Raw genomic sequence first — 20,756 nt, forward strand, 5'->3', positions numbered from 1 at the left:
TGAGTTTGCTGTCATTCTTATGTTCATATTTTTTTATCTTTTTCTTAGATAAGTCCCTTTAACATTTCATATAGTAAGGGCTTGGTGATGATGAACTCCTTTAACTTGACCTTATCTGGGAAGCGCTTTATCTGCCCTTCCATTCTAAGTGAAAGCTTTACTGGAGAGACTAATCTAGGTTGTAGGTCCTTGCCTTTCATGACTTTGAATACTTCTTTCCAGCCCTTCTTGCCTGCAAGGTCTCTTTAGAGAAATAAGCTCATAGTGTTAGGGAAACTCCCCTGTAGGTAACTAACTTTTCTCTTGCTGCTTCTAAGATTCTCTCCTTCTGTTTCATCTTGGCTAATGGAATTATGATGTGCCTTGGTGTGTTCCTCCTTGGGTCCAGCTTCCTTGGAACTCTCTGAGCTTCCTGGACTTCCTGGAAGTTTCCTTTGCCAGATGAGGGAAATTCTCCTTCATTATTTGTTCAAATAAGTTTTCAATTTTTTGTTCTTCCTCTTCTCCTTCTGGTACCCCTATCATTCGGATGTTGGAACGTTCCAAGATGTCCTGGAGGTTCCTAAGCCTCTCCTCATTTTTCCAAGTTCTTGTTTCTTCATTCTTTTCTGGTTGGTTGTTTCTTTCTTCCTTCTGGTCCACACCGTTGATTTGAGTCCCAGTTTCCTTCCCATCACTATTGGTTCCCTGTACATTTTCCTTTGTCTCTCTTAGCATAGCCTTCATTTTTTCATCTAGTTTTCAACCAAATTCAACCAATTCTTTGAGCTTCTTGATTACCAGTGTTTTGAACTGTGCATCTGATAGGTTGGCTATCTGTTTGCTGCTTAGTTGAATTATTTCTGGAGCTTTGAAGTGTTCTGTCATTTGGGCCATTTTTTTTTGGTCTTGGCATGCCTGTTACATAATGGGGCAGAGCCTTAGGTGTTCACCGGGGCGAGGCAACGCTGGTCGCTGCGCTGTGAAGCTATATGTGGGGGAGGGGCGGAGAGGGAGCAATGGCACTTGCTCCACTCTCTGCTGGATTTCATTCACTCCCTCTGCTACCCACAATCAAATTGGGCCCCTCTGGTGCTGATTCCCGAGTGGGTGGGCTTGTGCACACCCCAGGCCCCTGTGGGTCTCTCCAACGACCTCTCCTGTGAGGCTGGGAGTCTCTCCTGCTGCTGCCCCAACCCCCATGGGTGTTTTCACTCAGAGGTTTGAGGCTTTATTTCCCCGAGCTGGAGCCCTGGGTTGCGAGGTCTGCTTCGCTCCCCACCATTCGTCCTGGTTTATCTGTGCGCGAATGTGGGGTTGTGGGGCCTGCTACCCACCGCTCTGCCTGCCCTGTTCTCCGCTACTCTGAGTCCGGCCCTCTCGGTTTATCTGTGTGTGAATGTGGGGCCGAGGGGTCTGCTAGTGGTCACACTGCCTGCCCCGTTCATCCCACACTCCGCCAGTCTCGGTCCTGCCACGGCCACGCGAGTCCTCTCCGCCCCAGTGCCCGTCTCCACCCCTCCTACCGGTCTGGATGAACGTTTATTTTTTTATCTCCTTGGTGTCGGACTTCCTTGCCGTTCGATTTTCTGTCAGTTCTGGTTGTGGGAGGAGGAGCAGTGTGTCTACCTACGCCGCCATCTTGGTTCTCCTATGCTTTTTATTCTATGTACCTTTTTCCCCGATCTTCCCCCCACCACACTGATAACCTTCCATCTGATCTCCATTTCTGTGATTCTGTTCCTGTTCTAGTTATTTGCTCAGGTTGCTTTTGTTTTGTTTTTTTAGGTTGTTGTGAGTTTGTTGCCATTTTACTGTTCATAGTTTTGATCTTCTTTTTCCTAGGTAACTCCCTTTAACATTTCATATAATAAGGGCTTGGTGAAGATGAACTCCTTTAACTTGACCTTATCTGGGAAGCACTTTATCTGCCCTTCCATTCTAAATGATAGCTTTGCTGGATAGAGTAATCTTGGATGTAGGTCCTTGCCTTTCATGACTTTGAATACTTCTTTCCAGCCCTTCTTGCCTGTAAGGTTTCTTTAGAGAAATAAGCTCATAGTATTAGGGAAACCCCCCTGTAGGTAACTAACTTTTCTCTTGCTGCTTTTAAGATTCTTTCTTTGTCTTTTAACCTTAATTATGATGTGTCTTAGAGTGGGCCTCTTTGCATCCATCTTGTTTGAGATTCTCTTGCTTCTTGAACTTGCATGTCTATTTCCTTCACCAAATTAAGGAAGTTTTCTTTCATTATTTTTAAAAAATAGATTTCCAATTTCTTGCTCTCTTCTCCTTCTGGCACCATTCGTTGGACCCCTTGAATTTGTCCCAGAGTCTCCTTATACTTTCCTCATTTTTTTGGATTCTTTTTTCTTCTTGTTCTGATTGGTTGTTTTTTTCTTTTATGTTCCAAATCATTGATTTGGTTCTTGGCTTCATCCACTCTACTGTTGTTTTTCTGTAAATTTGTCTTCATTTCCATTAGTGTAACTTTCCTTTCTGACTGGGTTGTTTTTATGCTGTTGAGGTCCTCACTAATTTCCTTGAGCATCCTTATAACCAGTAGTTTGAACATTGCATCTGCTAGATTACTTATCTCCATTTCATTTACCTCTTTATCTGGAGTTTCGATCTTTCATTTGGGCCATGTCTCTAGGTCTCCTCATTTTGGCAGCTTGCCTGTGTTTGTTTCTGTGTATTAGATGGAGCTGCTTTGACTCCCTGTCTTAGTAATGTGGCCTACTATAGTAGATGTCCTGTAGGGTCCAGTGGCACAGCCTCTCCTATCACACAAGCTGCGTATTCAAGATATGCCCTTTGTATGGGCTGAGTACACCCTCCTGTTGTAGTTGAGCCCTTGTTGCTCTTGGCACATCAATGGGAGGGATTTATCCAGGCCTGTCCACTGCAAGGATTATCTGTGACTACTCACCATCAACCTCCGCCCGCCGTGGTGTATCAGCTCTGCAGGAGCAGGGTGGTGGTGCTCCTACACGGTCTGTAGCTGTCCGCTGGGTGTGCAGGCCCTGGGGTTTCCCAGGTGGTGCTGGTCAAGGTCGGCCTCCACCTGTGTTTTGCCCAGGGCCACCCTGCCTGTGCTGTAAAGCAGTCTGAGGCGGCTGCTGCTTGTGCTGGGCTTAGAGATTCCCAGGCAAAGTGAAGTTGAGAATCCAGGTTGGCTGCTGCTAGTGCCGGGCCTAGGGCTCACTAAGGCCAGCTGTTGCTTGTTTGATAGGATTTAGGAAGCAGGAGCCAAGACTGGCCATTCATAAGAAAAAGTAGGTGGGCCCGTAAGTTGTGTGGGGCAGCGTCTCTGGGGATCTCCAGGGCGGGTCAGACAGTGTTAGCGAGGTTGATGGAGTCTCAGATATATATCGAAGTAGCTTGCTGGCTGGGGGGGGCGGGGGGGGGGGAGGTTAGAAAAAGGGGAATGGCCTCTGCTCACCTGGTTGCCAAACACTTCGTTTTCTCTTATATGACCCTGGTGCCTTTCAAGTTGCTGCCCCATTGTGGGAGCTCAGAGGGAGTGAATATGAGTAAGTCTGTGTGTGGGTTGTTTAAGAGGAATTGCTTGGGGCTCTAGAAGTTTCTTCCACCAATTCAATCCCTGATGGTTTTTGCAGCCAAAAGTTGTGAGGACTTACCTACCTGGCACTGGAACCCAGGGCTGGGTGGGGTAGCTGGTGTGGGGTGAGACTCCTCGCTCCCTTGATATCCCTCCCAAATTTTTATCCACCACACGTGGGTGTGGGACCAGCCCATTCTGGGTGTACGCCCCTCCTACCAGTCTGGATGGATGTGGTTTGTTTAATTCTGTAGTTGTCAAGAGACTTTTATGCAACTCAATTGCTGACGGCTCTGAGCTATGGTGGTTATTTTATTTAGTTGTAATGTTGATGTGGTTGTATGAAGAGGGAAGCCATGTCTGCCTGTGCTGCTATCCTGAGTGGAAGTCTCTACCTTGATTCTTAGTGGTCCTCTTCTTTTCCAGTGATTTGGACCTGCTCTTTCAACCATTCTTCTCCACATTTTCCTTCTTGAATGCTCTCTTCTATCCCTACTGCGTACCTTACAAGGGCTTTTACTTAAAAGAAAATGTGTGTGTGCATGTGAGAGTTTGATTACGCTCTTCTGGTGCCTCACCTGTCTTTTTTTTTAATTTTGCATTTATACTCTCTGAGCTTACTAACTCAATTTTATTTTACCATTTGTCCATTGTATCTTGTAGTTTGGTCCTATCCATTTTTACTTGGAAAACATACATTTCAGTTTCTGTTGACTTCTCAGTCATAAGACAGGACTTTTCCATGACTTTATTTGTGATATCTTTATTATCTTTCATAACACACTCAAAAAATGTTGACATACAAGATAATTTAAGAAAAATTAGTTGGTTTCTGTGGCGTTAGTTTCATTTTTAAGTACAGTTAGTAAGTTAACACTGAGTACAAAGAGGAAATACATGCACTTCCCTACTCAGCGGCTCTGGTTTTCAGGACAGCGTGAGACTGTAATGTCAGCAGTGGGTCTGTCTCTTCAAAGGAAAATACTTCAGACATTTTCAGTGGGTTCGGGAACCTTCTTAAATCCGTTCAAGGCCACATTGTTAAAATGGCATACCCAGTGTAATCCACTACATTCCCTACTAGAGAATTTTGATCTTCCTTAATACAGAGGATTGATAATTACCTAGTATCTAGTATCTTACTCAGTTTTTCATTTAGCATGTAATTTAACAACTTTCTTTCTTTTACCTGCAGTAGTTCTAACAGCACTTCTTTAAATATCACTGTTATCTGTATTACAAATGATTATTTTACATTGTAAAAAGATGTATGATTGATTGATCAACAGTAATTACGTTCTGAATTTGAAGTCATTTGTGTTCCTTTATAAATATATCTTCAAATTGATTATAATTACATGTATTCTTCCTTGGTAAAAGATTTTATAGCTGTAACTTGTGTGGATACAATGCAAGAAGAGGAAGGTGATAAAGGGGATGATGCCTCAGTTCTGACCCCCAGAAATGGAGACAAATTCCATCCCTTCACCAATCCTCGATGGGCCACCAGAGTCTTCGCTGCCGAATGTGTCTGTAGGATAATTAACCAGTGTGAGAACGCACACTGTGCGCATTTTGACATTGCATTAGCACAAGAAATGAAAAGAAAGGATTCAAGAAGTAAGTGGCATAATAATAAAAAAAACAAATGATATACGTAGAAATGCTGTCTGCTTATGTTTTTAATATTCATTTAAAAAGTAAAACTAATAGATTTTTATTCCTCCAAATCAGTTATGAAACTGACTATAACCTTTATGTAAACTGTAAGTGTAGTATATTTTAAATGTTTAAATACATTTTTAATGAATAAGCTTCTTAAATTGGCATGCGCTTGCCTAATGGACATGGAAAATGAGTTAAGTTTATAGAGAGTAATTATGGTCTTAAAAGTAGTATGTCTGTTAGGTACTTCCCAAAACTTATTTTCTGAGTTACAACTTACAGCAGTTTTACTTATACATTATCTTGGTTCCATGAATATTACTAAGAAAATATTTGAGTCTTTCTCAATGTAAACATAGTTTTAAGACCATTTTAACCTTTTCTTCAGTTTTATTATTATTGTTGCCTAAATATGTGTTTTATGGTTTGATGTCTGGTTTTTTGAATTGACTTCAGTACATGTTCAAAGGTGGCAATGTACATATCTAAATGCTTTGAAAATACTCTTTACCAGGCGAAGGAATTATAAAACAAAATGTTCCCATTACCAGTCTGAGAATATGAATTAGGTATCTCTGTTTTAAGGATTTTTCAAGCAGCATTTATTGAGTTTCTTTATTTGTGATGAGGACTGTGCTAGATACTGATAGTATAAAATCAATATATCATAGATGCTTACTGATTACTGTGCTCCCATTTAAAATTGTGATCGGCCCTTATTAAGATGAGTTGGTTTCTTCACTGTGAACTATAGCTATTCTTCCTTGGATTAGTCTCAAACATATTTTAGGTAAAGGTTAATTGTACCCTAAACATTTTGTTGTTGGAACATTGTTAAGTGATTGTCTTATGTTCTTCCCTGGTAGAATTATTATACCAAAGAATGTGTTGTAGGAATGGAAAGAATTTCCATTTGTAATTTTGTACCCAGAAATGTTTTTTATATTCCCATCATTTGAATGTGTGGCAAGACATACAAAAATAAGGTAATCTAGTCCATTTAAAGCAGTACATAAAGTTATTTTTTTTTAAGAACATCAAGTCTTTTAGCTTCAACTTGATATAAAGAGTAATTAAATTACTGATTAATTCATCAAAACCCACAGTCTACTAAGTACCTTCCCAGGTACTTCTATCAGAAAGTCTAATCTAAATTTTTATTGAAGGTACTATTAGCACCCTTTTAAAAGATGCTAATTCTGTCTTTGGTTTTTGAATAGCTGAATAATTACTTGCTTTGATATAGTTTTTCTGTGTATTTCCAGTGGTGCCTTAAACCCAGCTTTCAAGTTTTTATTTTACAAATTATAAAACCAAACAGTAACTCAAATTAGAGATACTTAAAAGAATGTCTAGATTATGAAATTAAATTACAAAACTTAACATAAATCTTAGTTCCATCATACTCTTTTTCTTGATAAGATTTTTTTAATCTTATAGATGACTTTTTGGTGCTTCATCTTGCCGACTTAATTCGCATGGCTTTTATGGCTGCCACAGATCATAGTGACCAGCTCCGTCTTTCTGGCCTTGAAACATTGTTAATTGTTATTCGGAGATTTGCAAGTATTCCAGAACCAGAGTTTCCAGGACATGTAATTCTGGAACAGTATCAAGCCAATGTAAGCACTTTCTGCTAGAGAATTTAATTATTAAACATCTGGATAAAAAGTCTGTGCAACTGCCTTGACCATTGTGGCTCAGTTGGTTGGGCACGGTCCCACAAAGGGAAAGGTCACGGGTTCGATTCCCAGTTGGGGCACATGCCTGGGTTGCAGGTTCGGTCCCGGTTCAGGGTGTGTGTGAGAGGTAACCAGTCGTTATTTCTCTCTCACATCGATGTTTCTCTCCCTCTCTTTCTCCCTCCCTTCCCCTCTCTAAAAAATAATCTTTTTTTAAAGTCTGTGAAACTAATTGACATGTCACCTTTTAATACATAAATGACTATCTGTGCTTATATATCACCATTATAATCAGTATATAAAAAATGCATATGTTTGAAGAAATCTTCAGGTAAATGCAAAATGGTATATAAAATAGGTCTTTTATAACATTAAAGGTTAATTTTTATCATTAAAACCTTTATGATAATTTAGGAAAATACAGAATTTTGGTAATGAAACTTTTTATAAAATATCTGACTAGGCATAAGATAACACTAAGTCATTACTAAACATTCCATTTAGGCTATTTTCAAATCATAGTTACTAGAATAGGTGTATCCACCCTTTTTTCTTTCTTTTTTTTTTTTTTCTGGGCTTAACAAGAGTTCAGGTTTCTAATACTGGTTCTGTAATCTTTTTAACTGATGTTTGGTGTATTGAGACGTTCGGAAGACCCGGGAAGATGACAGAATCAGCACATGTTACACCACGCACATTGCATGTAATCCTGCGGCAGCATTCCTCCCAGGGTATCTCTCATTAGGATCAGAGGCAGCTTCTGACGGCCAGTGGTTACAGAGGCCAGAGCAGTTCACCAGTCGTTGGCTCTGTCCATCACATTTTCCCAGTGCGTGGTGCCAGTGTATGCTTAGGGAGAAAGCAAAAGGAAGGGCGTGGTGTTACCTAAAACTATCGTATTAGAACAAAATGTTATAATTCAACCTAATTAAGAAGAGATCTTGTTATATTTTTAGTCCCCTTAAAATTGCAAATGATAGGAATAAATTACAACTCACTTAGCAGAAAAGGAAATTAGTTTTGAGAAATCTTAGTTGGCTCAACACTGGCTTCACAGTATTCTCAAAGTTGCGCTCTCCCAGCGCATCAAGATGGTTCTGTTAGCACCCAGAATCTTATGAGAGACAGTGCTTCTTTCCCAGCACTCCTAGCAAAAGTCTTAAGGGGGGCTTTCATGATCCCACGTGGGTCTCTGGAGCAGGGCAGTGCCGGCAGCTCCACAGCAACAGCATGGGCTAAGACTTAGGGAGAAAGAAGATTCCCTAAAGGAAGATTGGGATATGCTGGGCTGGCAGAAACAGTAGGTGTCTATAATACCTATGGTAAATAAACAATTTTAATAACATTAAAATGAAAAAGAGTTCGTGCTGTCTTACGTACTGATCTTGATATGGCATATACTTTTTTGCTAGGTAGGAGCAGCACTTAGACCAGCCTTCACTTCAGAGACGCCACCTGATGTCACTGCCAAAGCATGCCAGGTAAATGGGTACCTGCCTAAAAAGGTAAAGCTTAAGGAGTAAAACCCTCTCTTTGGAAGCAAATTCTCCAATTATTTGATGCCACAGTTTTATGTTATAGTTTTCTAACCATTAATCTCAGCTGCTCCTTTTTCTTTACTTTTTATATTTAGAGAATTTCCTCTTTTGTATAATTGCATGGTAATCCCGTATACAGATAAGGCATAATTTATTTAATCAGTGACAAATAAATCGGGGTTTTCATCTTTTGCTCTTTTAAGTGGTGCTAGCGAGAAGGACTTTCTGCATAGGTCATTTCACTGGGTGCACACATACCTGTAAAACGAATTCTCCAAATTAAATTGCTGAGCTAAAGAGTGTATTACAGGGTTTTTATGAGTTGTATGCCAGTACCTGTTGTCTCATACTTTAAGCAGTATTGTGAACTGTCAAACTTTTTGACTTTTTTGTCTATGTGATGAAGTAAAAAGGGCATCTCAGGATACTTTAGATTTGTATTTCAGGTAAGATTGAGTGCTTTTTTAACGTATCAAAGAACCAGGTGCTTTTCTTCGAGTGGTTGTCAAACACTCAATATCCAGCCCTGAGTGACCTGAAATAATTAAAAGCAGAACTGGCTTGAATTGAATTAATTTTAAACATAATGAAAAACACTAATTTTAGTCAGGTCTTTACTTTCTTTTACTCAGTTGTATTCAGGAAATGTGAGTGCCTTCAATACTCAGAGAACCACATTACATGTACTGAGTGTCAATCACTTTCTTATATGTATGCTTATTATATGTGTGAAAACAAATTTTCTCTAGAAGAAGAGAACTACTGTGAGAGCCAGGAAAACCATAAACATCCTTGATAATTAAGTAAACTTTTGCATTGGAAAATTATTAATGATATTTTGTATTAGAAAAATTTTTTAAAATTTTAATATCTTCAAAAGAATCAAAATCTTCTTTGGGGTTTTAGGGTTAGATACCTTATTTTTCAAGAAAGTTATATTAATTAACCATACAATCTCAGATTTTAAAATAATAGGCTGAAATAATCAAGATTGGAGATTTAATTCAAATGTTAATCCAAACATTTAAATTGATACCTTCTATGGCTTTATCCAAGTACATACCATTTGAAACTCTTCAATTTGATATACTAGTACTGGTTTCTTTGCTTCAGCCTTAGACTCCATCTCCTTTTGAAGTGCTGGCTTTCCAGGGTCATCAGCAGCTTCCCTTTGTGTTTCTTGATAGCAAGGTGATTTCAGTGACTAGATTCCTAAAATGTGAATGACCTTGATTGAACTCCCAGGGAAAGGTCTGTAATTTTTAAATGTAACTTTTTATTTTCTTAAAAACCAGGTTTGCAGTGCCTGGATAGCAAGTGGAGTTGTAAGTGACCTTAATGATCTCCGAAGAGTTCATCATTTGCTTGTTTCATCATTAACAAAAATACAGGCTGGAAAAGAAGCTCTAAGTCACTTATATAATGAAAGTGCTTCTACAATGGAGATCTTAGCCGTGCTAAAAGCCTGGGCAGAGGTTAGTGCTTCTCAGTTTATAATGGGAATTTTGGAAATTGTTAATAAACACCTTAGACCATAAACTGAAATTAACTTTTTAAAACACAAAAAACTCCTTTTTATCTGCTGTTTTCAGCAGGGCCAGTCATGAGCCAGAGAGACTTTATAATAGCCAGTGAAAATTAGATTTTGTTGAAATCTGAATTACTAGAAATGTGGGTTTGCTTATATGTTCTATTAATTCTGTAACACATACTTTAATTTTGTGTGCTGTTTTATAGAATGCCTTTGAATATTAAGTCGTTTCCTTTTCTGAGGTTAAAGAAATATTGTATAAAAATGCTTAACTTTTGACCCTGGCCCAGTGGCTTAGTCGGTTGGAACATCATCCCATGCACCAAAAGTTTGAGGGTTTGATCCCTGTTTTGGGGCGCAGGTGGGAGGCAGCTGATCAAGGTTTCCCTCTCTCTCTCTCTCACTCTCTCTCACTCTCAGTCTCTCCTCCCTCCCCCCTTCTCTCTCCCTTCCTCTCACTCTAAAATCAGCAAATAAATCCTCTGGTGAGGATTTAAAAAAATGCTTAAGTTTTCCTGAGTTATTTTTCTAATCAGGGAGAAAGCTCTTGTTTTTTTGTTTGTTTGTTTGTTTTTTAATTTCCCATGGAAATGTTCAAGCAGCTATGAAAGTGGATATAGTGGTTTAATGAACCCACTTACACCCATCACCCAGCTTTAGCAGTTACCAAACTTGGTCAGTGTGGGGTCATACATCATTTTAATGAAGGTGTATAGTCTTACACTGCAACTGAGAGAGTTAATCAATATGTGAGAAAGGGTTTCCTCCAGTACAGCTAATTAAAACCTGAAGATTATAGAATCTCTCTCTTTTTTTTTTCCTCCATTTTTTTAGGGTTGACAAATTCTTGGTTAGGAAGTAGTTTTGCCTAGATTTAATAAGCTGCATCTGTCTTTAATAGTCAACTCCTTATGCTTTTTTTTTTTTTTCATAAGTGAGATTTTATTGGTTGTTTTGAGGACAAGTACATAGACATTTCAATTTGTACACAATTCTTAACATAGAAACCAAACATGTAAAGTCATGTAGTTGTGATTCTTTTCTGAAGTTATCCCTATGACTTTCCAGTTTAAAATTTGAAGACTGATTTTACTTAGTAGAGTATCAAGTACCAATATCTGCAAATGTTGATATGCTGTTACATCAAAGTCCAACTAATTCACGATTTAATATCATATGTACTACATAATCGAGTTTTCAATCTTTCACGTGTCAATCAGCACATTAACAGAGTCACTAGGAGAACTGGACTACCACACCACAGATGTTACAGAGCACACAGAATTCTGGCAGGGAGAGCCAAGGTCAAGGAGCAGCTCTCTTTAGGAAACAATTCTACCAAAAACATGAGAATAGAAGCAATTTAAAATGTTCAAGACGTAGTAAATACATGACTGACTCCAAACTGCCATTTAACAAACTTTGTATTACAGGATATAAAAACTACCCCCATCTAGGGAATGTTAAGCTGACACCCAACACAGTCAAAGCCTCCCATATTCAGTATCCCACAATTTTCTGGTTGTGTCAAAAAATAAATAACCAGCAAATGATTTCACCTCTTTAAAAAAAGCATTTATACTTTTAAAAATGGGATGAGGTGGAATCCCCTCCTTCTTAAAAATGTTTCTAAAGCTATTATAAAAAACTTGGATTTACAAAATAGTTGATAAAAATATTTCTCTGGATTGTCCAAGAAGGGAGACAGGGACCACTGATAAGACATGATATATGGTATTAATCAGACTTGGCTTCTTGTTTCTTCTGCTTCATTCGAGGCTGCACGCTCCTTGCTTTTAGTTTCTCCGTTTTCCACAGGTAGATCTTTAAGGTTTCTGGTTAGCCACTTCAGCCTGTTTTCCCTTTGCTCTCCCTTCCCCTTTTGTTTGCACTTTTTGTCTGCATATTTATCCTTTCCTGCCTCCCTTTTTGGCTTGGTTTTCACTTTTGCAGGAGCAGGTTTAACTGACAACCTCACCGATCTCCTTTTGGGCTCCCCTATGCTGAGCTGACCTTCCTCTTGGGCATCATGGCAGCGGGGCAGGAGAGTGCGAGGGTCCGGCAAGAGCCTTTGAAAACCTCCACTGCCTTGGCTGCTTTCACTTCTCAAGCTCCTCCCTCCACCCAAGCTGCTGTTGCTGCTTGACCTCTATGGGGGAGGTGGGAAAACTGGATGAAACTGGATTGGGAGCCCACCTCCTCCTCCCTGGCCAGGTCGCTCAGTTGGTTAGAGGGTCCTCCCAATGCCGCCACATTGCAGGTTGGATCTAAGGTCAGGGGACTGACAAGAAGCAACTGGTGAATGGATAAATAAGTGAAACAACAAATCCATGCCTCTCTCTCTCCCTCTCTCCCTCCCTCTCTCCAACCCCCTTTTCTTTCTCTCTCTCTCTCAAGTCAATAAATTAAAAAAATATATATGCTGTAATCTCCATAGCCTGTTTTACAAATAATTCTCTGCTTATATAGTGTTTCTTATAATAATTTGAGTCTGTGTTCTAGCTTAAGCTAATTACCTGCTCTGCTTTTCTGCTCAGTAAAGATAATGACTGACCAACAGATTCTACTTAAAGGTGGCTCATAATATGCCAAATGCTTGGCACCCGATAATAGTTGGTATTCAGATTTGAGAGATTTTCAATAAGTAATTAATGCATTGTATATTACATGTATTCATCCCGGAAGTCTGGGACGATACCAATCAAACACTTTAATATATCTGTAATAAAATGTTTGCATATTCACATTGTGTTGGGTGAATAGGCTCACATAAGTTCAGTCACTTTTGCTACCACATTAGTTTTTCAGAAAATTATATTTTTTCCTTTAATATCCTGTAGTCCTATGAACAGCCCATGTTAAGTCTACGTATGTAAACTTTTTGTAGTGATTTAGTGGTAACTTTGAAAGAAAATACTTTTAGTGTTTCAGCCTACAGCAGATCAGAGATGGCCACCTGAAATTGTATGTTGAGATGCATTTTAAGGCCAAAACAAGACTTAGTGAGAGAGTGCCACAATCATTTCGTTGCAGCCATCAGTGGTTGTAAAAGTGCACAGTGACAGCATATTTATGAAGTATTTTTATCCCTAACATGTCTCATTGAAGATAACTTTTTTAATCTCTACTCCATTTTTGTGTATGTAGTCACACATGTATACTTTCTTATATATCACAGTGCATTTCAGGTCCAGTATACTCAAAGGTAAGTCTGCCTCCTCAGCAAGATAAAAATATTACAGTACCTTTTCAATGGCTGCAAGATCTTCCTGTTTACAAATTAACTTTTAACAGGTCTACATAATTGCTGTAGAGAGACATAAAAACCACAAACAACCTTTGAAGACTACCACCTTTTCAGAAGAGAGTGTTAGAAATGGGTCATACTCAGCAGATGGGCTGCTTGACCTAGTCCACACAGACCTGGGCACCCTAAGTAGGCTCTGGCTTGCTGCGCTTCAGGATTTTGCTCTCTTAACTTTGCCTTCAGAATTTGCCTCCCAACTTCCTATTGAAGGTAAGGGGGTAAAATATTTACATAATTTGTAGAGTGACAGTAACTTTTCAACACTTCTCCTTTTCTTAGCAGATAATGTTTATCTGAAATATTTTCCTCAGAATAATTTTCATTCAGAGAATAAGCATATGAGACTTGCTTCAGGTTAGACACCCTGAAGTTGATTGGCTAGTTTTTGAGGCGTGCACATCTTAAGTCCCAAGGCACCGCCAAACTGCTCTTCGCCAAAGCGGTTATAATGACACATATGCCCCGTTGTACCGCAGCTCCCCACCCTCATGTTATCATACTTAAGTTTTACCACTCTGATGGGTGTGAAGGAATATTTGTTTCATTTTATTATTGCCTTGATTGAGAACCTGTTTCTATAGCTGTATAGGCTGAGTTTCTTTTCATAAATCACCTAGTCACAATCCTTGCCTATTTTCTACTTGGTATTTGTTATTTTCCTGCTATGTTAATTCTTCATATATTTTTAATATTATTCTTTCGTGGTTCTTTATTTTGAGGTAAATAAATTCTCCCAGCTTATTTGTTTTACCTCATTAGAATTTTTGTAATCAGTCATTTATGGTTTATATGTCTGTGTAGTATCATAAATGTTTTACTTAAGATCGTGAAGACCTATAAGTTTATAGTTTTGCTTTCTACATTGTGAACTTCAATCCAACTAGAATTTAGTTTGTGTGTGTGGAATGGGGATAGGAATCTAATTTTATAGTTACTTGTTAATTACATTTTGTGGGTTGGATATTTGGTAGCCATACTTCATCTTCATGTTATTCCAAAATGGCTATTTTTTTTTTACTTCATGACATGAATTTTAGTGTTAGCCTGTCAAGTTCTGTTAGAATTTGAATTGGAGTTATACACAGAGATAGGATGTAGAGTGTTTATTGTACTTTTCAATAGCATAGGAATGGAAATAATCTGACTTATTGATGTAAGTTTTCACCAAAAGTGAATGACAGACATAAATCAACATAAGTAAATCTCAAAAACATATTAGGTGTAAAAAAGCAAGTTTTAAAAGGGTACATATGATGCCTTTTGAGTAAACTTAAACACAAAATAATAGCATATTATGTATGAATACAGACATCTGTCATGCCAGTGTACCTCCCTAGTTAGGAGTGATCCACACTGAAGTGAAGAAAGTGGTTATAGCAGGAGGGGCAAGAATTGGTGATGTAATGAAGTGTTAGGTTGGTAAGAGATTTAAGAAAACAAAATGTTATGTTAATCTTGGAGGTAGGTAAATGGGTGTCAGTATTTGTTTAAACACACATACACTCATCACATATTTGTTTTAAAATATTTATGATTTAAAATAAGTATTTAAGACTTAGCTTGGAAATTTCTAATAAAGTTGTAAAGGTACATCCGCCCACAGTTGTACTCCCAATAGAAATGAAAACATCGATAGCATGACAGCATGGATGAATCCCCAAAAACACTGTTACTTAATCTATCACAAAAAAGTATATACTGTATATTCTTCCATTTATATTAAGTCCAAGGACAGGCAAAACTAATCTGTGTTGATAGAGGTCAGAAAAGATTTGCCTTGTGGTATTGGGGACTAAAAAATGGTCTTAAGGAAGTTTTGGGGTGATGGGAATGGTCTATATCTAGTAACAGGGAAAAGAGAAAATGTAGATTCTCTTACTCCTCTGGAAACACTTTGCTTCCCCTTTTTTGTAGGTGGTACCTTCTATACAGCAGAAACCAGTGAAAATGCAAAAGTGCATTATTACAACTCGTGGGCGCTTATCCTCCATGCTACAGCATTGTGGCTTACAAGCACAGGCTTTGCTGACCCAGATGAAGGAGCTTCTAATCTCTCAAGGCCTGTAACACCAACTTCCATGTGTCAGGGCTCATCATCTGGGGCTACCGTAAAGTCTCCTGAGGATGTCTACACTGATAGATTCCATCTTATTTTAGGTCAGTAAAAGAGCTGACAAGCTTCCAACCCTATGGAGTTTTTCTTGAACTGTGCCTCGCTGCCTATCAGTTCTTGATGGCTGTTACCTCGTTCTGTATTATGTGTTAGTGATAGCCTTGATATTTTATATCAATTTTATAAAACATATACTTTATAAAATTGTAAATTTCATAAGTCTAGAAGCCCTTACAAGCTGGCTTCACCATCAATTTGAGTTATAGAAATTGCGAGAGAAGCCTAGTGCTTTCCACAGAGCTTTTAAAAGATCCATGTGGTCCCTGCCCAGTGTGGCTAAATTGGTTAGAGCATCATCCCAGAAACCAAAGGGTCGCAGGTTTGATTCCCAGTCAGGATACATGCCTGCATTGCAGGTTCAGTCCCTGGTCGGGGCATGTATGAGAGGCAGCCAATCCTGTTTCTCTCACATTGATGTTTTTCTCTCTGCACCTTCCTCTCTCGTAAATAAATGAATAGATAGATAAGTAAACAATCCATGTGGTATCTGCAGTTGTTCTGAATTTCTCAGTAGTATGTATGCAAAAAATATCAATGCACTAACGGGTCATTCCCCTCTGCCTTTCCCCATCCGCAGGAATTGCAAGGTTTAAGAAAAGTATACTCAAAGGTACAGAATTATAAACAAATATTTAAGCTTAAAGATAAATTAGATTTTTACATTTGTGAAGCTTAACCCAGTTTTTGGCTTTCCTGGAATTTTATTTTTAAAGTAAGGTGTCTTTCAAAGGTACAATGAGTTTCTGGAATATATGGAATAAATGTTTTTCATGTTTTACCTATTTCATTCATTACTGATAAAGAAATTTTTTCTTTAATATTTTATTTACTTATTTTAAAGAGAGGGGGAAAGGAAGGAGAAAGAGAGGGAGAGAAACATCATTGTGTGGTTGCCTCTTGCATGCTCCCTATTGGGACCCTGGCCCTCAACCCAGGCATGTGCCCCTTCGAAACCAAAGGGAATTGAACCCTTTGGTTTGTGGGCTGGCGCTCAATCCACTGAGCCACACCAGCTAGGGCTAATAAAGAAGTTATTAATTAAATGTGAGGCATGGAGTTTCTGTTGAAGTAGGTAGAATATGAAAAACATTTATTCCATATATTCCTTCCCAAGCCAGACATGACCAGATTTCCCATATCATTGGGTATGTTAAAATTTTCTTTCATTTGTCTTGAAATGTGAGCTTTTTAAAAACAGACTTTTATAGAATGAAGGATAGCAGAGCTATTATGAGCATAAGCTGTGTAGTTCGACTACCTCAGTTCAAATTCTTGATGTAACCCATTGTAACTGATGTTGCACAGATTAAATTACTTAAACTCAATGTTCATTGCCTTCTTTCAAAAAAGAGTGGTAATCGTACCTACTTCTTCAGGTATTGTGAGAATGAAATGAAATGATTGATGTAAAGTTCAGCATCTGATATATAATAATCAATAAATTTTAGTCAGAATAAAGTTAAACTACATGTTACATTCTCTGGGACAATTTATTGTAATATTTGCATCTTTTTTAAGATTTTGTTTATTTTTAGAGAAGGGAAGAGAGGGAGAAAGAGAGGGAGAAAAAGAAAATCAGTGTGTGGTCTCATGAGCCCCCAACTGAGAACCTGGCCGGCAACCCAGGCATGTGTCCTGACAGGGAGTCGAACAGCAACCCTTTGCTTTGCAGGCTGGCGCGCAGTCCACTGAGGCACAGCAGCCAGGGCGTAATATTCACATCTTTTCACTACTTCATAGCAACTATGCAATAGTGCACAAGCCTAAGTGAGATTATTCTTTATGTACATGCAGATGAAAATAAACTATTAAAAAACTTGCCTTATCACTTAATTGTTTAGAATCCTAAATTTATTGCAGCTTGTTTGCGTTACATTTTGTTAAGCTTACTTCTACATCTTATCAAAATGAAAAGTTATTTAACTTCAAAAACTAAAAATCTCAAAGAAGCCTCCCTCTTTTTCTGCTCTCTGCAGGAATCTGTGTGGAATTTCTGTGCTCCTTGCGCTCAGAGGCAACCATGGAAAGCATTACTGCTTGTTTACATGCATTACAGGCCCTTCTAGATGTTCCTTGGCCCAGATCTAAAATTGGCAGTAATCAGGTGATTTAATTATTTTTTACTAGGCTTCTATAGATTTTAGGGAACATGCATGTTCAGTTTTACTGCAGCAAACAGAGTGAACACAGAGAACTAAAGAGAAAACAAGCAAGGGGCATTGCTGGCCTCAGAACTGGAATGCCGTCGCAGCTGTGCTGCCCTGGAGCAGTCCTGCTTCTGCCACTGTGTCTCTGCTTCTGCTGAGGTTCTCCCTGCTGCCACCAGCCAGCCACTCTGTAAAGCAGCTCTTCAAACTGTATGATGATGGGAAGGTTCTGTGTTGCATTGTCCAGTATAGTAGCCACAAGTTACAGGTGGTCTTCTTTCTTTGTCTCTCTGTGCTTCAATGCACCCTGCTCCTCATATTCATCTGTTACTTTATGTTCCATTTCCTTAAGAGATAATCTGCTTGGTTCATGCAGTTACTGCCTATTACAGAGTATTCCTGTTGGCTGAGTTCTCCTTCCAGGTATTTTAAGGGACTGCTGGCTAGCCTATAGGTGGAGTGAGATGTTAATATCTGGCTCGGTTGTGACCGAGGTAAAAAAATCACTGTACAAAGTATGGCACTTCCTTTAAGGGCTTTCCCAGGAGCAACTATGCATTGGGCAGGCACCCTCAACATCATATAGTGCCAGTATATAAAATTTTTATCATTTACTCTTGAATGTTAAGAAACATGGGGGGTATGATTTCCTCTCTATATATGGGCTCTTATTCACCTTATTAATACTACTGTTTATTAAATTTAAAGTATTAATCAGGTTCCTGCCTGACTTGGTTAGTATTTATATAAATTTTAAACTTTTTGTGCTTGTTTGTTTTGTATGTTAAAACAATTATTATAATGATAGATTTACTGTGTTATTTCTAAAGATGAAAGAAAGCCACCAGAGTAACCAGTAGAAAAGAAAGGTGGGAAATAAAATATTATTTGTCCAGTGTATTTTATTCTTAGGGAGATACCCATTCTGTGCGTATTAACTTACCCACTTTTAATGTTGTACTTCTCCATTATTCTTTGTTATTACTTAAAAAAAAAACCAAACCCTTAATATAAATCTTGGAATCTACATGGCAGTCCTTGTATTCTTTTATCCAAATTTCTCATCTTGTAAGAAAGTTTCCTTTTCTTCTTTCCCAGTGAAAGACCTGTGTGAAAATGACCTTGTGTCACAGTGCCATCTCCCACACGATTGGACAAAAACCAATCTGGATTTGGGTTAAAGTGGAGCAGGTGTTACATAATTTTGCACTGATACCTTTATTTTTTTTAGTGAGCAGTTCGTTACATTCTCTTTTTCTGGATTTTGTCATAGAATTTAGCATTGTTTTTTGTTTTTTTTAGGAAAGTATTTCCAATACAATCTCCCCTAAATGTTTTCTATGATAGGACTTGGGTATCGAGTTGTTGAATGTACTACATCGAGTAATTTTGACCCGAGAATCACCTTCGATTCAATTGGCTTCACTTGAAGTGGTAAGACAGATTATCTGTGCAGCTCAAGAACATGTGAAGGAGAAAAGACGAAGTGCAGAAGGTGAATGTTAACCCACAGTGCCAAATTATTCCCGTAGCGTCATTATTTTTAAAGTATTGCTTATGAGTCTGTGTCGTATAATCTATATGTGTAGCACGAATGAAACGTCTCTAGATTGTGGCTGTACGTTCTCCCATTCACTTTTACATGTTAGCTTGGATGTTTTCAGTAGCTAAACTATTATTCCTTGAGAAAGTGAGAACTTTAACAAAACCCTGGAAGTGAAAAAATCCCTTATTCTGACTGAGTACTTACTTACACTAGCTTTGAGTTTACTAATGTACATGGACAGACCAACTAACAATTTTTTTAATGACTTACGTTTTGCAAAGTGATTAAATGGCTTATTTCATAAGTCTAATTTGGTATGGGTCAGTTTAAGTCCAGGGGCAGGCAGTCCTGGGCTGGTATGGCAGCTGCATAGAGATGTCAGCGACCTCGGTTCCCATCTTTCTGTGTTAAGGTCACAAGGTCAGTGCTGGAGCTCTGGCTGTCAGGTCATGTTCTTAACAGCAAGGAACAGTTTAAGGCCAAAAGGTTACCAAGGATTTTTTTTTTATTCATTGCAATAAGAACTCATAATAAAGACAACTACATTACCTTCCTGACCACTTTCCCCATCAATCTTTAACACCCAAGACTTCAGCCATTTAAATGTGTTGCCTGTAACAGAAATGAACTAAATTGCCATCTACCAGAAGCAAAGTAAATATGAAGCATTTATTCAACGCTCTTCTTTTTGTCTTTTAGTTGATGATGGTGCTGCTGAAAAGGAAACCTTGCCAGAATTTGGAGAGGGAAAGGACACAGGAGGACTTGTGCCCGGGAGATCTTTGGTTTTTGCGACACTAGAATTGTGTGTGTGCATTCTAGTTAGACAGCTCCCAGAACTAAATCCTAAACTGACAGGCAGCCCCGGAGTAAAAGCTGCAAAGCCACAGATGCTGTCAGAAGATGGAAGCAGATTGGTTTCAGCTGCATTGGTTATCCTCTCTGAACTTCCCGCAGTGTGCTCTCCTGAAGGTATGCTGTGCTGTGTGGCTACTTTACTTGGCCTGGAGGGAGAGAAATGGTTTTAATAGATAAAGGACATAATGGTTGCTAATCCTTTTCTCATTAACCCAAATCTAACCCAGAGGTTTGGGTAATGTTATTAATCCTCTAAGATTAACATTGCATTCTAGTAATTTGTTTTGCTAAAAGGGTGAAAGTAAATTTAGAGACAGCATGTACTGCAGATACGCTTTTTGGTGGTTGACAACATTTTAAACCGATCAGTGGCAGTATTCACTCTCGGGCACTTTTTTGGTATAAAATATCTAATTGACTGTCCCTTCCCCAGTGATGACAGAAGTTTGTCATATCCAGTTCTGGTTGGGATCAAGTCTATACTTTTAGTAGCATTTTAAAGCTCTCCACAGGGCTCTACTGAATCACTCCCTCCTCTTCATTCCTGCTGTGTGAATTTTAAACCTGCAAGGCATCATACCCATCCCTGTTCTGAGCTGTTGTCCACAGTGTTATTTGATGTGAAGTGACCCCCATCCCTTTTCTGTGTAAAATTTTGCTTTCTTTTGAGGTTCAGCTCCAGGCCTACCTCTTCTGTGAAGCTTCCCTATATATACATGTGTGTGTGTTGTTTCTGTATTTAGATACATAGTTTTTATGTGTCAT

At 38.6% G+C, this 20,756-nt stretch overlaps 1 protein-coding gene and 1 pseudogene across 1 annotated transcript in view; one reads left to right on the forward strand and one right to left on the reverse strand.

Annotated features, from left to right (window-relative positions):
- The window catches only part of HEATR5A (HEAT repeat containing 5A), a 116,378-nt gene that overhangs the window by 82,040 nt on the left and 13,582 nt on the right, over positions 1–20,756 (forward strand). Inside the window, exons 24-32 of the mRNA XM_024551343.4 lie at positions 4,925–5,164; positions 6,650–6,831; positions 8,304–8,372; positions 9,725–9,904; positions 13,255–13,477; positions 15,182–15,424; positions 17,417–17,544; positions 18,935–19,082; positions 19,833–20,105. Of these exons, the coding sequence (XP_024407111.2) occupies positions 4,925–5,164; positions 6,650–6,831; positions 8,304–8,372; positions 9,725–9,904; positions 13,255–13,477; positions 15,182–15,424; positions 17,417–17,544; positions 18,935–19,082; positions 19,833–20,105 (1,686 nt within the window). The remainder of the gene's footprint in view (positions 1–4,924; positions 5,165–6,649; positions 6,832–8,303; positions 8,373–9,724; positions 9,905–13,254; positions 13,478–15,181; positions 15,425–17,416; positions 17,545–18,934; positions 19,083–19,832; positions 20,106–20,756) is intronic.
- On the reverse strand, positions 11,496–13,245 carry LOC112296550 (non-histone chromosomal protein HMG-14 pseudogene; annotated as a pseudogene).

The sequence above is a fragment of the Desmodus rotundus genome, chromosome 7 (genome assembly GCF_022682495.2).
Source record: "Desmodus rotundus isolate HL8 chromosome 7, HLdesRot8A.1, whole genome shotgun sequence".
Lineage (NCBI taxonomy): Eukaryota > Metazoa > Chordata > Mammalia > Chiroptera > Phyllostomidae > Desmodus > Desmodus rotundus.